The 17,019-nt window shown below is 52.0% G+C and overlaps 1 protein-coding gene across 1 annotated transcript in view; it reads right to left on the bottom strand.

The window, feature by feature from the left end:
* Window positions 1-16,012, bottom strand: part of GLI2 (GLI family zinc finger 2) — a 66,331-nt gene extending 50,319 nt beyond the window's left edge. Inside the window, exon 1 of the mRNA XM_021923510.2 lies at window positions 14,622-16,012. Within this exon, the coding sequence (XP_021779202.2) occupies window positions 14,622-14,680 (59 nt within the window). The 5' untranslated portion in view covers window positions 14,681-16,012. The remainder of the gene's footprint in view (window positions 1-14,621) is intronic.
* Between the last annotated feature and the right edge of the window lie 1,007 nt (window positions 16,013-17,019).

Raw genomic sequence — 17,019 nt, forward strand, 5'->3', positions numbered from 1 at the left:
ACCTCCAAAACTGAGAGAACACCTTCTATCGCTTGAAGCCACTGAGTTTGTGGGACTGTGTTTACAGCAGCCCCGGGAAATGAACTCGTCATGGAAAACGTGTTGCATTGGCCTAGAGGGAGGTGGCAGACATCACTGTCATTGTTGCCATCGTTCTTCTGAGACTAAACTCTTAGCAGGGCTCCTGTGTTATTTGCCAGGAATAACCCAAGTTCCAGGAGATGCTCCCGTTGAGGCAGGCTGGCAGGGAAGGGGAACTCCCATGTTGGGGTGGAGGAAGGTGTCTGAGCCCTGCGTTCCTACACCCATGTGCACAGGGCTCTGGAGCAGGCTTTCCCACCCACTGCCTGGATTTCATGGTCACTGACTCCCCATAGCCAGAATCCACCCAGCACACAGCCCCAGCACGCCATTTCCTCCTGCCTCGGAATGGCTGGCTTGCGTATGCCAGCCCTGCCTTTGGACCAAGATGCCTACCACCCACCAGGATCACAGGGCCATGGGTGGGGTCCACGGAGCTCCAGAGTGGAGAAGCTGGGACCTTTTTGCTGTTGCTGAGCTGCTCAGGACCAGGTGCCCACTTTCTCAGAAATGCTGGGCAGGTGTCCTCAGGGCCCACTGACCTGCTGGAAAGGAAGCTGGAGTCCCCAAAGCTCGCCTTGCCTCTCTTCCTCCCCAAACTGGACCTTCTTACTGCCAGGACAGGGCGTGCATGTGTCTGCTCTCCCAGGGCCTCCCTGTAGAGCAAGGCCAGCTCCTGCCACCCTCGGCTCTACCGAAAAATAGAAACAGAGCTCCAGAATGCTCCTCTGGATGGAATTCAATCTCCTCCCCAGGGTTTTCGTTTGTTGGTTTGGGTTTTTTTGTTTTGTTTCGTAGGTGAAACTGTACATTGGCAAGCTTGCTTACCGTTTCCCATACATTTGTTTAAAAAGTTCTAGAAATCAAGTGCTTTCCAAAAAGTACTAAGGGGATTTGCATTTTTTAAGAGCCGTGCAGCAAATTCTTTTGGAAAACAATGGAAAACTGTCCCTTCCTCAAACTGAAGCGCAGCCTATGTCTTTTGTCAATCTGCACTCTCCTGCGTGTCTGGTGGCAGTCTGTCCTCATGGGGACGCTCTGCGCACGGGAGCTGAGGCCACAGTGATCAGACGTTCATTGCTGATATGTGTCTGGGTCCACACATCACTCTCCCTGATCAGCCGATGCTTACTGAGCATGGGCCTCTGATGGCACTGATGGTGGGGAGCTGGGGGTCTGAGGCAGACTTGGCCAGGGCCCCGCATGCACCCAGGTAGTGAGGGAGCAGGTGGTTGCAAACCTGACTGACAAGTGTTGTGCCCCACATTCCCAAGGTCTACTCTGAATCCACAAGTGCAGAGATCTCAGCAGACCACGTGAGTGCCCATGAAGCCATGGTGATGGTAAGACAGGCTGCTTCTGCTTGGCAGGCACTCCCAAGACCAGCCACGAGCTCTGGAAATCACGGGCCCTCAATCCCATAGTTCACATTGGTGCTTTGGCCAAATCACCATGCCAGGACCTCTGGGGTCACAGAGAGAGAATGGACACTGACTGCAGGCTTCTAACAGTACACAGGGTGCTGAGGCAGGGAGAGCGGTGGGAGGAGAAGAATTCACCCACTCTGCTGGTGCAATCTGAGAGGGCTTCCTGCAGGAGGTGGCATCTGAACAATGCCCAGACTCTTACAAGACAATGGAATGGAGGTGGTGAGTAGTATAGGCCTGGTGTTCTGAGACGGGAGAAGAGCTGAACAAGGGCATGTTGTACAGGGGAACAGCCACCATAGTCCAGAGGCTGAAGGCCTGACCAGACATTTGGGTGTGAGGAGAACATGCAGGGAAAACCGTAGTAGAAATGTCGGTAACCTACCTGAGCTACTTTACAATGGGAACTTCTCTTCACCCAAACCTGCCATCAAGGGAGTGAAGAGACCAGGCACAAACTGGGAGAGGATATTCACAGCACATATTGCTAACCACAGAAGGAGTAACCTTAGTGTGCAAAATACTTATTCAAATATGGGAAAAAGACGACCTCATAGAATAATGGGCAAAATAGCCAAACAGGCATTTCCCAGGAAGGAAACATTAGTGGCCAATAAGCATGTGAACGAACACTCAAGGTTCACTAGTAATAAGGGAAACAGAAAATTAGAATCACAGAAAAAACTCATCTTGGCAAAAATTAAAAGGTAGAGGCTATCACCTCCAAAGTGATGGGACAAGGATATCACAAGGATACGGGGCGAGGCCAGCTCTCAAACTCTGCTGGTGGGAGTGAGTGTTGGCAAAACCAGCGGGCGAAGTCTGGCAATGTCTAGGAGGGTGAGAACATGAATTCCCTGTGACTCAGCATTTCCGTTCCCAGACATGCATTTACTTTAAATAACCCCACACTTGGGGCCCAGAGGATGGCATAAAAGTGTTTCTGCAGTCATGTTCAAATGAGCAAAAACAGACATATCCCAAATGCCAGTCAACACAGACTGCTTCAGAGCAGCCCAAACAAATGAATGAAGAGCTCCACACATTAGCGGGAGAATCTTCAGAACAACGCGGAGTGTGAAAGCAAGTTCCCGAAGAATACCTCCGCAATGATTCCATGTATATAAAGCACGACAAGGCAAAACGAATTAATATATTGTTAGGGGAGTCAGACACAAGGTCAAACTGTCATAGATGTGAGGGGTGATAAACTCCGAATCCCAAAGAATGGTGGGGTGGGGAGGACCTGAGGCAGGAGAATGGGGAGCACATGGGACCTCAAATGTGCTGGCATGTCCCCAGTACTTAGAGTGAGCAGGGGATACAGTAAGGGTGTATATGTCATAATTACTCAGATATCTTAAACATGCTTTTGTTGTTCTTTTTCTTTTCTTTTCTGAGACGGAGCTTGGCTCTTGTTGTCCAGGCTGCAGTGCAATGGCATCATCTCAGCTCACTGCAACTTCCGCCTCCTGGGTTTAAGTGGTTCTTCTGCCTCAGCCTCCCCAGTAGCTGGGATTACAGGTGCCCACCACCACGCCCGGCTAATTTTTGTATTTTTAGTAGAGACGGGGTTTTGCCATGTTGGCCAGGCTGGTCTCGAACTCCCGATCTCAGGTGATCCCCCTACCTCAGCCTCCCAAAGTGCTGGGATTATAGGTGTGAGCCACCACACCCAGCCACTTTTGTTGTTCTTTTGCGTGTTTTCAATAATTAATAAGACCAATTTGTTTTTTTAAAAGGATGGCTGGGTAGAAGTAGGCTCTGATTTAAGTTGGCTGAGTGGATAGGGATTCTGGGAGCAGGACGGCTGCAGGGCTGGTGCTGGTGGGGAACTCAGGGCTGGTGGTGGTGGGGAACTCAGGGCTGGTGGTGGTGGTGAACGTGTGTGACTGCTGGAAAGCATCTGGGACTCAGTCGTCTACATGATCACTCCATGGGTCCTCTTGGCCACAACATCTATCTGTTGTCCAGGCTCCTCCAGGCCATCTGCAACAGACACCATCCCATACATTCGACCTGCACTCACCCCATTCCCATTACAGACCCGGACACCACACCAGACCTGGCCAGCTTTCAGCTGTCACTCCCTATGCAGAGCCGTAATAAAGAAATCACTGTTTTCAGTTGACAAAGAGCAGATTTCTTACTAAGTAAACACTGACGTTTTGGTAGGGAAATTAAGTTATAAAATTGGGCCTACAAAGGAGGTAATACAGATGGACTTGGTTACAATCTAGCCACATGGTCCACAACAGTTGATTCATTCACTCACCCTTTATCAGCTTTCCCCGGGGAGCAGAATAAGAAGGTTATCAGCTTTTGCAAACAGAAAACTCAAAAAGCATAAAAGATAAGAGGGGATTATCAGGGAGACGTTTTTTCCTAGCAAAGTGAAGACTTTGGAGCAGGGTGGGGAGGGGAGGAGTGAGGTGCGGGGCCTGGAGGAAGCCTTGGGTTTGCTCCTTCTGTCCAGTGGAACCAGGAATGTGTCTGGGTCCGGGGAGGAGGCCCTGGGGGAGTCGGTCCTGCTTAGGCCCTCTCCAGGTGAACTGTGCCACTGACCTCCAAGTACACGGGGCCTTTGTCTGTAACAGAAGCCGCCCTTGGCTGAGCACTGCTGAACCGAATCTTCCAGAAAGTCAAGGGTTTAAAGCCATGGGTGGGAAGAAGGAAATAGGAGTAAGATGTGCAGTCTTGGGAGTGGGGGTTGGGGGGGAGGCCTTCGTTAGTGGGAGAGATTTCATTATATTTTGCTAGAGGCCTGGGTTTTAGCGATGAGAAAGGGCCTGGGTGGCCGGCGGGCTGGATAGAAACTCCTCCACAGTGAGATTCTTAAACTCTGGCCCAGCCTGCCAAAGTGGTGTGTGGAATTTCCTTTCCTGGATGCCTGTCAAAACTAGCTGGTGAATCCTGAGCAGCTCATATGTATCTCTTCTTAGAGGCGGGTATGCTGCTGATTTGTACCAAGCCTTGATGAGAATGTGGTTTGAGAAGATTCCCCTCTTTTGCGGCACTGGTGTCTGCCTGGAAGTGGAGGCCCCTCACTGGAACAGGGCAACCCTAAGAAGGTGGTGGGGCCCTTGGTGAGTGGGGCTGGGGAAAGGCTGGGAGGTAGGGGGAGCTTTCATGCCTCCCTGCTGATAAATGCTTTCTGTTCCTGTATTCCTGGTGCTCTGGGCTCCCCATACCCCACTTCCAGCACACCACCCTGTCATTTTGCCCAATTTCTGCCCTCTCCCCAACCAGATCATGGGGTCTATGTGGGCAGCAAGACTGTGCCTCCTGGAGGTAGAAGAGGCATGAAGTTTGAGAAATTAGTGGGTGCAATGCACACTATTCAGGTGATGGATACTCTAAAAGTCTTGACTTCACTACAAAACTTATGCATGTCACAAAATTGGACTTGCATCCCATACATTTATACAAATAAAAATTCTATTGAAAAAGACTGTGCCTCCTTGGGTCCACATTCCCAGTGCCTGGCATGAGGCTGGCACACATGGTCCCTGGGTGAGTGTCCTCAGAGGAACGAGTACTAAGAACGTACCCCACTGAGTTAAGCAACTCTGAACTCTTGCTCTTTTGTTTGGGCAGCACAGGCCAAGTGTACATTTCAGAGGTGCAGCCCTGGAAGGAGAGGATTGAGGGATGGGGTTCCCGACATGTCCAGCACACTTCTTGATGGGCACCAGACATGCCATCAATGCTGCAGTGCTGGCTGCAGTGAGAGAGGCTTGAGGGCAGCAGCAATTTCTAACCTTTTCAAGCAGTGCCCCAGGGGCAGGGCACTGCTCACATTTTCCCTCAACACATCTTGACTCGGGCTGGCAGGAGTGGCCTCAAGTGACAGCACTTGGAATACAATAAATCCAGCAACAATGAGTTACACCAGGTAAATGAATGCATCTGGCAGTGGCATCAGCTTCCACTGAGCGGATGATCTGAACATGCACAGTCTAAGAGGACTCCCTGCCTCAAAGGCCAATCCACCCCACCAACGCCTAAAACTTTACTGTTAGTGAGTAACTCCTTTGGGTTGATTACTGTTCTGTTTCCATGTCTGCAGACAGAAGCAACACACTGCAGCCCCGAGAAGCATGGCGAGACTCTCTTTCCTCTCTGAGGACAATCACGGCACAGGGAAGAGCTCTGGCTTGGTGGGATCTCACAAGCTGAGCAGTCTTGGGGAGTTCTTAAATTCTGAGAACGCCCAGTTCTCTCCTCTATGAATCGAGGAGAAAATCCCCCACCTTACAGGGTGTTGGGAGGACTGAATAGGACACCACTGGCCCAGCACCCTGCAGGGTGTCTGCAGTGAAACGTGGCTTTCCTTCTAAAGTCAGCAGGGCAGTGATGAGAGCAGGGGACTGTCCGCCACTTGGTATGTCCCAGGTGTGGTTCTACATGCTTTATAGACACCCATCACCACCATTTCACACAGGGAGCCACTGTGTCCCCATTTTAGAGATGGGGCCACTGAGGCTTGTGGGGCTAAGCAAGCCCAAGGATGTAAAGAGTATAAGCAGCTTAGGCAAGTTGTGAGCCCAGGCCTCGACCCTGTTCTGTCTACATCCTGGGGGTATGGAGGGGAAATGTCCGACAGTGGGGGCCCTGAGGGACAGGAGAGGAACCGAAAAGGTCATCCCGATCTGCCGCAGCCCCTCCCCGACTGCACGCCCGTCTCGGCCAGCACATTAAGATTTGCTCCACTCCCCGGCCCCTCCTGCTCTTGGCTGACCACCACGGCTCTCTCCAAAGCCCAGAACCAGGCAGCTCCTCTTCTGTGAGGGATTGGCGTTCAGCAAAGATCACAGACCAGGCCATCTTATCAGACACGCTCCTCGTTAAACTTTTACAGGCCAGATTCCATTATAAATGAGCGTCTGTCCCACGCAGCCCAGCGAGTGCATTCTTGGCTTTGGGAATCTGAAGCTCTCAGAGCTGGGGAAGATTTTAGCAAGGGGTGGGGGACCAAAATGCCCAGTAAGTAATCTATGCTACTTACCAGGAGTGTATCACTGGAAAGGCGGTCAGCCTTCCCAAGCCTCAGTTTCCCCAATTATGAAGTGGGAGTGAGAGCACTGCCTTCCTTGCAGGGAGGGTGACATGACATGAGCCGGGGGCTGGGCACAGACTCCTGCTACTGCTTCTCTGCTGGTCTGACCCGAGCATCCCACAGCCCAGAGAGGGGAAGGGGCCTGCCTGATGGGGTCTCAGGGCCCTTGACATCACAGTGAGCCAAGGCTCCACATCTAGTCAGTCTACCCTCAGACAGCTGTGGAAGGAGGGTTTGCTGCCCGACACATCGCCTGGACCCAGGGTTTCTGGGCTCCCTGTCTACCTGCTGTCCAGTTGCTCTGAAGAAGCGGTCAGCAACAGCTGGTTTTAAGGAAGAGCTCCCTGGAGATGGAGAGGCAGTGTGGACCCATGTGGAAAGGAGGGACAAGTTGCCTGGTGAGTGACGCTGGGCCCACCCAGCATCTCATCCCAGGGGGCAGGTGGACATGCCCTTCGGAAGTCTCCTCCTTCCTCTAGGCTCTGAAAAGAAAGAAGCATGTTTGCAGAGGGAGGAGAAGGTTCTTCCCAAAAAACAAACAAAGCCAATCCTCTATGAATCCTGAACCTCGGGTGCTGTGCCAAGAATCAAGAAGAAAATATCTTTCTGCTCAACCCACCCGCCTCAGTGAATGACTGAGGACAGAGTCATAAGGGCCCAGGATGACACTGGTGAGTCACAGGCTGAGCAGGCTGCTGTGTTCATTAATCTCATGGCGAATGGTGCAGTCTTTATGGGACACTGACCTTGGAAAAAGCAATCTTCAAATCCCCCCAGACTGGAAAGTTCATGAGTTCAGCCCTGTAGCAGCAAAGAAACTACTCTCTTAACTGAAGCACACCGACACCGGGCTAAACATCCCCATTAACAAGCAGTCTGGGGGACCAAGTAGGGCTGCAGACACTCTTAATGCTGTCTCTGGAGGCCCTGGGTAATGCGCATTGTGCGTGACCAAGCGTGTGGATGAAAGGGAGGTGAGGCCCCCATGCCCACCAGCTGGCATTCGCTCTCTTGCCCTAACATACCTGGGCCTGGGTTCATAGCTACAACCCTGAGCCATCTGTGCCAGCAAGAGCCCTCTCGTCTCTCCTCTGGGAAGGGTGGCCTTGGGCCGTGACTGCCAATGCAATGCAAACCAACTACAGCTCAGGATCAAGAGATCTGCAGGAAGCCATCAGCAGTGGTCAGGTTGGGGGTGGAGTCACGGATGTCAGAGGTCAGAGGGTGCCACGCAGGAGGAGAAAGGAAGGCTGAGATGCTGCAGCTGTTCCCACCTCATACACTCACTGCCTTTTGCAAGCTGAGAATATGAAGAAGTTTAGGTCAACATGGAGGGACTTGTCTGTGAACGGGTTATCATGAGGAACCAGGGAATTTTTAACAATCCGTGTTTTGGCGGTGAGGCGCTGTCAGTGATGAGTCCAGAAAGCCAACAAGCAGCTCTGGGCCTGCTTTCCCGAAGGTCAAGCAAGCAGGGGGGCCTGCAGCGGTCCCCAAACGCTGGCCTGTGGGTGCCTGTAAATAAGCAGATTTCCGGGTTTCACCCTAGTCTGAAAGTTAACAAGAACTCCTGGGGCCAGGGCCTGAGAATGGGCATCTTTAAGACGCACCCTGTTTGTTCAGATCTGCAGCCAGGTTTGGGAACCGCTGCATGGGGCAGTTTCTATACGCCCTTCTGGGCGGAAAGCAGCTGAAATTGGTCCTTTGAAGCCCCAGGGAAGGGCAGGGCAGGGCAGGGTAGGGTTGGAAAGGTCCTCAAAAGCAACATAGGGAGCTGAAGGTCCACCCCAGCCTCCTGAACTGGGAGCATGGACTTCTACATTCCCTTCCAGGACACAAGTTAATGTTGGCCCAGGGCAGGCCAGACTCATGTTTGTGTGACCACACACACCGAGGAAATGGGGAGCACCAGCTGGGGGACTCTTCCTCGTCACACCTCAGCCTTGCCCCCCATGACACCCTGGCAAGCCTATTTCTGGGAGGCAGGGGGCCCAGAGGGCGTCTGAAGAGTTTCTCTTTCCTGTTAGCATCACAAGATTGGAGAGCCTGCTGGGGGTGCCTGTCTCTATTCACAGCCGGCCTTCTCTTCTCGCCCTTGTGTGGACTCTTGGAGACTAAGGGATGTCCCCATGGAGTCTCAAGAGAACCTTGCTTGACCAGCAATCACACCCCTGCCCCATTTGTCTCCCCATCCCTCGTGGTTTGCGCAGCCCAAAGACACTGCAGCAGGAGTCCACGGGCGGTGACTTTCCTCCCTCGGAACCACGCGAGCATCAGTAAGCCATGCAAGTCTGCTGTGAGTTTGAACCTTAAGTGACCAGGAAGGGCGCTCTGCAGAGGAGTGGGCTTGGGTGTCTATGAGGAGACCACCGAGCCGGGCTGGGCTGCGTGGCTATCTTCACGCCAACCTCCATGCCCTGCCTTCCCCACGTGCAGCTGCCTGTTTACAGCCAGGTGGTCAGCCCTGGTCCTGCTCCCCTCTCCCCAGGGCCACTGTAGCAGCTCTGGCAGGTCCTCTCACCACAGCTCCCGCCCTTCTCCTGTCCATTCCCTAACTGCTCCTGTAGTTGCCTGAAAATAAATCTGACCACTCCCTGCTGCTCCTGGTTGCCAAAAGGAGGAAGTCCAAATTCCTCAATGGGGGGAAAGAAGGATCCCCTCCCCACGCCGCACCACAGCACTCCTTCAGCCCATCGCCCACCTTCCACGCTGCAGCCCCTGGACAGTCCACTCTCCCAAGGACATGCTGTGGCCGGCCTCTGCCACCCAGTCTCCCAGCAGGCCACGGCCCCCTTCTCAAATCAGCAAGTGAGGATAACAACAATGATCATGACTGTTGCTCATATCCATTGCATGTTTCCAAAGTGTTCTAGATGCTTTACTCGCATTACCCCGTTTCCTTCTCAGAATAACTCAGTTGGCTGGTTTCTGTGGGTTGTCTCAGCGGATCTGGCCCTTCTACACACGAGAGAGCTGAGGTTAGGTAATTCATGTTAACCAAACTAGGGGGTTCAGCAATGGGTCCCAGGGCGCGTAGCCTGGCAGGCTGAGAACTGATGATGGCAGGCTCTTGGGTGATAACCAAGGTACTCCCGAGGGGCAGAAGTCAGGGCAGAATGAGAGAGTGCAGGGAACACCTCTCTGGAGCCTGCACACACCGGGTGCACCCTCCTGTAGCTATCAGGATCCTGAGAGGGAACGGGGAGGGGGTCTGCGTGCTTGAACAGTGGAAAGCAGGAGGTGCAGGGCTGAGTGGTGGGCACACCCACGAAATGGTCACCAGTTCAGGGCAGCAGGCAGAGGTTCAGGCTCAGCCGACACAGAAATGAGATGACACCGCACCTCATTTGCTGTGCAAACATCTGTGTAATTAGACACATTTGGTGCTGACAGGGAGAAGCGGGCTACAACACGGGCTTGATGGATCGGGATGCTCCACCAGGCTCCAGCCACATTCATCACGGAAGCCAGAGCCACGGGGCCATTTTCCTCACAGGCTTTGTCCTGGTTCCCACCCGGGGCACTGGGGGCGGAGGAGGTGAGGGCTTGGGCTTGCCGGAGCCCAGGGCCAGCCCTGAGGGTCTTGCTGTGTCCCCCACCCGGCCTGGCCAGAATCAACTGTCCTGAGGATAGTGTGGAGCTGCTGGAAGCCCACCCCAGCAGGACCGGGTAGGGATGGAGGGCTCTGGGAACACCATGCTGCTGCCCATCACTGGGGCTTAACCAGACTAGCCCCTCCTTGGCTGGGGAGGAGATCTGCACTCCAGAGCCTCATCTCCTTGCCCTCACAGAAGTAACTACCTTGCAGGGATGTCACATAGAAGTCACTGTGCCTCTCTGAGCCTCAATGTCTGCATCTGCAAGATGAAGCTTAATCCCCATCTCATAGAGCAATCAGGAAGATTCACCAGTACAATACACCAGGGCCCAGGGCCATGCCTGGCCTGCTGCAGACCCATGCAAATTATAAATATGCTTTACTGTATTCTACTGGTTGATGCCAGACTCCACACTGGGGCTCAGTGATCCCAAATAACCTGAATAACGCCCCCCAAGAACTTCCACACCCTAATCCCTGGCATTTGTAAGTGTTTCCTTCTACGGCAAATGGGACTTTGGAGACAAGACTACTTTAAAGATCTTGAAATGGGAGCCACAAGTGGATTATCCCAATAGGCCCGAAAGGCAATGGCAGGTGTCCTTAGAAGAGAGAAGCAGGGGAGGAAACTCCCACAGACCAGGAAGAAGGCGAGGTGAGGACAGAGCAAGGGGGAAAAGGTGATGTGTGTGAGGATGGGGCTGTAAGCCAAGGAATGCAGGCAACCTCCAGAACCTAGAAATGCCAGAGTCTCTCCTGGAGCCTCCAGAAGGAACCAGTCCTGCCAACTCCTTGATTTTAAGCACCATTAGACTTATTTCAGACTTGCGACTTCCAGAACGATATGAGGATAAGTTTACATTGTTTTAAGCCATGAAATTTGTGGTAATTAGTTACAGCAGCCTTAGGAATCTCTTCAGGAATCCAACCAGTGAAAGAGCTGAGTAGGCCAGGAGGGACAAGGCTGTCCCTGCAGGCCTCTGGCTGGGCCACCCCTCCCTGCTGCATGCCAGCATCCACGGCCCCCTTTTCCAGGTGCTCTGCTCACACCCAACCCTCACTGCCCAGGGAAGGAAGCAGGCCCTACCCAGAGCTGGAGCATGGCAAAGCCTGGTGAAGACCCAGGCCCCTTCCCGGCTGAGGGCTCCCACCTGCACAGGGAAGGACAGCGCTGAGGGTCCCCCTTCTCAGCGGGGGCTCTGCCTGCAGCCAGGGCTCTCAAGCCGGAGCCTGAAGCTGCATTACCTGCAAAGCATGGCATACATAGACACAGGCCCCTTCCCCCGAGTCTCTGACTCAGTGGGACTGGGCTATGGCTTGAGGATCTGCATTACCCACAACAGACTCGCAGGGGACACTGCTGCTGCTTGGCTAGGGGTTCTAGGAGCGACTGGACTCGGGGCAGTGCCCTAACGAAGAGCTGAGGTGCTGTCAAGAAGGGCTCAGCTGGACTCGCCTGAGGGACCCGTGGTCCATACTTATGCTCCCACAAGAAAGGCCAGCATGCAGTGGAGGGCCTGAGCTCAGGGGGCTGGAACTTGATTTCTAACTTCCAAAGTGGGTGAGCCATAGGGTTAGTCATCTACCCACTCTGTGCTGCTTTGGCTCCTTCATTTGTAAAATGGAAAAACACAAAATGACTCTCTTTTGGGTTGTTGAGAAGATTAAATGGCATGAACACATAAAAGCGTTTATAGCAGGGCTTGTTCACAAAGTCAGTTATGATGAGGAATGGTGGTCATCACTGTTGGGGTCTTCCTACACTTCGGGTGGTGCCTCTACACACTTCAGGTGTGTAGGGAGAGGTGAGTCAGGACATTCACCTGCAGGGGGAAGCAGTCCAGCATGGGCTCTCTTTGCACGAAGCTCTCAGCATTGCCCGGGTCTCCTGACCAACATCCTGCGCAGGAAGCACTTTGAGGCAGGCCTGCTCTGCCCGGGATCCGTGTCACCGAACCAGCCAAACATGACTCGTGAGCAAGAATCAGCAACAGCAACCCCCTCCCAAATAGGGACCGAGCTCCCTGGGTGCTCCTAGAAGTCTCAGACGCCACCGACTGAGCAATTTTTGGGTGGCCCAACTAGTTCCAAACACAGGCACCTTCCAGAGGCTTCTCTGGCTGTGGTCTCAGCCACCTGCAGGTGGAGGTGCCCTGGAGGTGAGCAGAGGGTGGAAATCACCCCAACACCCACCAGACAGACACAAGGCTGCTGTGGTGGATCCTAGTCAAGTGAGAACCAGGTATGCGCACTGAAACAAAACAAAAAGCTCCCAACATGTCAACAGGACACAGAGGACAACTGGAAAGGACGCCCAATGGCCAAATCTGGGACAACTAGAACAACACAATAAATAGTGATAATCATAGAGTATAAATAACCATGCATCCATGTGCATAACAATAGACAATCAAATATATAAAGATATGTGGGAGGCGGGACAGCTTTTCCTTACAGGAGAATTCCAACCACTAAATGTGGACAAAATGATAGAAACAGAAAATTGACATTTGGCAAACACTAGTAATGACTGTTTCTGGCAAGAAGCATCGATGGATGTGTAAGTGAGCGGGTGGAAATATGATAAGAAACAGGATATTTCCATATCCTCTAAGGATTACCCCACAAGATACTTCTTGATTACGAATGGGACAACTTTAAAGCGGAGAAGCCAGCAGACAGCCTCATAACCAAGTGATCAACATTTCCAGCAATGAGAAGCCTGAAGATCACAGTCCTCCTGACAGGACGCCTGCAAAGGAGACATATCACTTTTACAGTATTATTCCCAAAATGCATGATCCGAATGTCATCATGAAACAGCATCGATCAGGCAAACCCAAACCCTGAGACATCTTATATAGTAACTGGCCTGTACTCTTTAAAACTGCCAAGGTCATAAAAGACAAAAGAGACCAAGGAACCGTCCCAGACAGGAGATAACGAAGGAGTCTCGACAACCAAGTACCACGTGGGGTCCAGGACTGGGTCTTGAACTGGGTAAAAAGACACTAGCGGGCAACTGAGCAAAGGTGGATAAGCTCTGCCGGTGAGTTAACCGCATTCTGTCAGTCTTGGGTTACGTAAGATGCCAACATTTGAGGAGCTGCATGAAGTGTATACAAGAAAGCCTTTATGGTTTTTGGAACTGTTTTTGTACGACCTTCATTATTTCAAAGTAAAACAATTTTTAAAAAGAAAGGAAAAGTCCCAGGTTTGCTCCGTCTTGGGGAGGCAGTGGGTGTCCTGAAACAGGACTCTGCTCAGGCACAATGCTGTGAGCACAGTGAGGGCCCAGCGAGTGTTGACTGACTTCACTGGGATGGGAGATGGTAGAGGCAGGAGGATGTGCCTTCACAGGTGGCGGGCGGGGAGAGGCTCTCTCTCCACTCAGCGAGTACTGGTTGTACACCTATTCATGTCAGCTGTTGAGACACAGAGGTGGGAGGAGAGTTCAGAGCCGGCTGGGAGGCAGGTGCAAAAATGGATGGTGATCCTGTGGATCCAGGGCAGCAGCCCCCACTCAGTGTGAAGGATCACAGTGCCCCTGAGGAGGTGACTCCTTAGTTGAGGCTTGGAGGTGGCCTGACAGGGGGAGGTTCCAGGCACATTGGGCAGGCAACCAGCCCCAGGCACAGAGACACGGGACAGAACCACAGAAGCAGCTTGGCATGAACAGGTGAGGGGGCCGGAGGGTGTGGGCATGAAGATGCTGGGTTGAGAGGGGTCTTAGGGCTGGCTGACCTTTGCAAGAGCTATCCTGGAGGCAGGTATGGGGAGCAGCGGAGAGTTCGGGGGTAGGGAGAAGAAGGGGCCTTATTTCCTGGAAGGATAGCCAGGGACCAAGATTTTGAGTGCTAAAGGCCAAGAAAATGATACCAGCCAATGAGCTTAGAGGCCCCAGGTGGGTATGACGGGGACAGGGCTAGGCAGGTGGAGACCACACGGAGACCCCACCCCTTCTACCTGGGGACCTCAAAGCTAGGAATAGGAAGGGCCCCAAAGCATCACTTGGAGCTTGTCCTTTTAAGTACGGTGACTATACAATTTACTAGTCAAAGGGGGAGACTTGACGAAGTGAAAAAGGGTGCTCTGAATTATTATGCTGGAACAACATACACCTAAGATCACTTTACTTATACAGGATCTTAGACCTAGAGAGGATTCCCACTTCGTGGATGAAGAAAGAGCTCCAAACCATGTATAGATACACCAAGGAAGCCCAGAGCCTTAGAAATGGTGATGTGGGCTGGGGGTGGTTGGTGTTTATATGCTGCCCACCCACACGCTCACACAGGGTCCCAGGCCATGATGGCAAAGGTGATCGCCCGCTCAGGACAACGTAGATCAGGAACCCCCAAAAGAAAGACAGAGGCAAGAGATGTGGCTGAGGCTGTGGCCTCAGCCATGGCAGGTGACTGCACGCCAGGAGCAGCAGGCAGAGGGCAGGACTTACCCATGCACACCGTGGACAGAATGAGGCTCGTAATGGTACCTTCCTTCCTGGTGTCGCATGTCAATCGGTAGGGGCGCATGGAAGGGTGGCAAGAGATGCTGCGGCACTGCAGAGGGGGAGAAAGAAACAAGACTTCAAAAACTTTTCCCCTCCCTCAAAAAGCTACTTTCAAAGGGCTTTAAAGCTCAATGAATTTCATAGCAAGAGCAGCCAGGACAAGGGGCTCCGTGGTGCCTGCGCGATCACACACCCACGAAGGGGGATGAATAAATAATCAAAGTCCGCCCGAGAATCCTACATCTTCCACATAAAAGATCCCCAACTGCGCTCTTGACAAAGACAAGCAGCTAAGCACTCTTTGAACTCGGGGAGATTACAGGCAGGGCCACGAAACTGGGCTCAGCCCGCAAATCAGGGCTGACAGAGCGACAGGCTCCAACTCCGCCGGCTTCTGCCCGTGCCGGCCCCGGCTGCGTGTGGCTCCAGCAGCACCAGGTTACGGCATCCGGATGTTGCAGTGCACACAGGCTGGAGGTATTTACCTAGAGTCATTTGTGAAGGCAGGGCCCACAGATGGTGCCGCCAGCCTCACGAAGGCCAAATCCCACCCAGCTGCTGTCCCGTTTTGCTGGCAGTATAAAGCGGACATCTATGTGGATCTGTTAGTTCTCCAGCTCTTAATATTAATTCTTGACCCCTAAACGCTGTCGGGTGCCCCCAGGATCGAAAACACCAGCACGTGTGTGTCAGTTTCCAGAGCTGAGTCAGCCTCCTGTCTGAACTTGGCCTGCCCTCAACAAATCATCACGGTAATTGTAGGATGCTCTTTGTTTATTAAAAAAAAATTCCTGGGTACCCTGGAGGCAAACATAATTATAGGCTTTAGGAAAATACAGATTTTAACAAAGTAGTTATACTGGGAAAAGGTGGGGATTTCTTAGCCGATTCTCCTTCAATCTGAAGGCCACAGGCCAGTGGGAAGCAGGGTTAAGTTTGGATTTCTAATATTTTAAAGAAATGTGGATGGGTTTGTGATAGGTATGTACAGGTCAGCTGACTGCTAGGCTAAGAAATGCAGACAAAGTTTTAGGAGAGACGGGGTTTCATCATGTTGGCCAGGTTGGTCTCGAACTCCTGACCTCAGGTGATCCATATACCTTGGCCTGCCAAAGTGCTGGGATTACAGGCAAAGAGCGAAACTTCATCTCAAAAAAACAAAAAAGAAATAAACAAACAAAAAACGCAGAAAAATAATGCTACTAACCGTTTCTGTGCAAACAGATTCTGGTACAATACCATAAATACTATGAATTCCATTTTTTTTTTTCTTGTAGTAAAGACACCTAAAATTTACCATTTAAACCTTTTCTTTTCTTTTTTTTGAGACGGAGTTTTGCTGTCTCCCAGGCGGAGTGCGGTGGCGTGATCTCGGCTCACTGCCAGCTCCGCCTCCCGGGTTCACACCATTCTCCTGCCTCAGCCTCCCGAGTAGATGGGACTACAGGCGCCCGCCACCGTGCCCAGCTAACTTTCTTGTGTGTATTTTTTTTAGTAGAGACGGGGTTTCACCGTGTTAGCCAGGATGGTCTTGATCTCCTGAGCTCGTGATCTGCCCACCTTGGCCTCCCAAAGTGCTGGGATTACAAGGCATAAGCCACCACTCCCGGCCCATTTAAACCATTTTTTTACACGCACTGTTGAGTGGTATTAAGCACCTTCACATTGTTGTGCAATAATCACCACCATCCATCTCCACAACTGAAACTCTGCACCCACGAAACACTAACTCCCATTCCTCTCTCGCAGCCCCTGTGCATCCACCATTCTTCCTCCTGCCTCTGAATTTCCCATGCGAGCTATGTCATGCAAGAAGGATCATACAGTATTTGTCCTTTTGAGACTGGCTTATTTCACTTCACATAATGTCCTCAAGGTTCATCCATGTTACAGCCTGTGCCAGAATCTCCTTCCTTTTTAAGGCTGAATAATAATCTATTGTACTGGATAGACCACATTTTTTTGTCCACCCATCTGTCAATGGATGCTTGGGTTGAACACAATGGATTCTTAATGGGAAGACATTTTTCTCCTGAAATTTTAACTTTAATTTTTACATGTTCAACTCCATCTTCATAATTTCACAATACTGGCACTTTCCATGGGGACCAGGAAAAACAAAAGCAAATCTTCTCACCCTGATTCAATCAGTTTGCCCAACTCAGACTCAAAGAGGAGTTGGTCGCAGGCATGTGGTCCCAGCCTCTGGCCCAGCTATCACTTCCAGAGCCCCCGAGTGCTGGGAGGACCACGTTTTCTCTGAGGCCCTGGCCGCACACAGGTGAGCTGGGCATGTGGCTGTGACTAAGGCCGCTGTGGCAGGACCACTAGGTGCTCTGGA

The sequence above is a fragment of the Papio anubis genome, chromosome 10 (assembly GCF_008728515.1).
Source record: "Papio anubis isolate 15944 chromosome 10, Panubis1.0, whole genome shotgun sequence".
Classification (NCBI taxonomy): domain Eukaryota; kingdom Metazoa; phylum Chordata; class Mammalia; order Primates; family Cercopithecidae; genus Papio; species Papio anubis.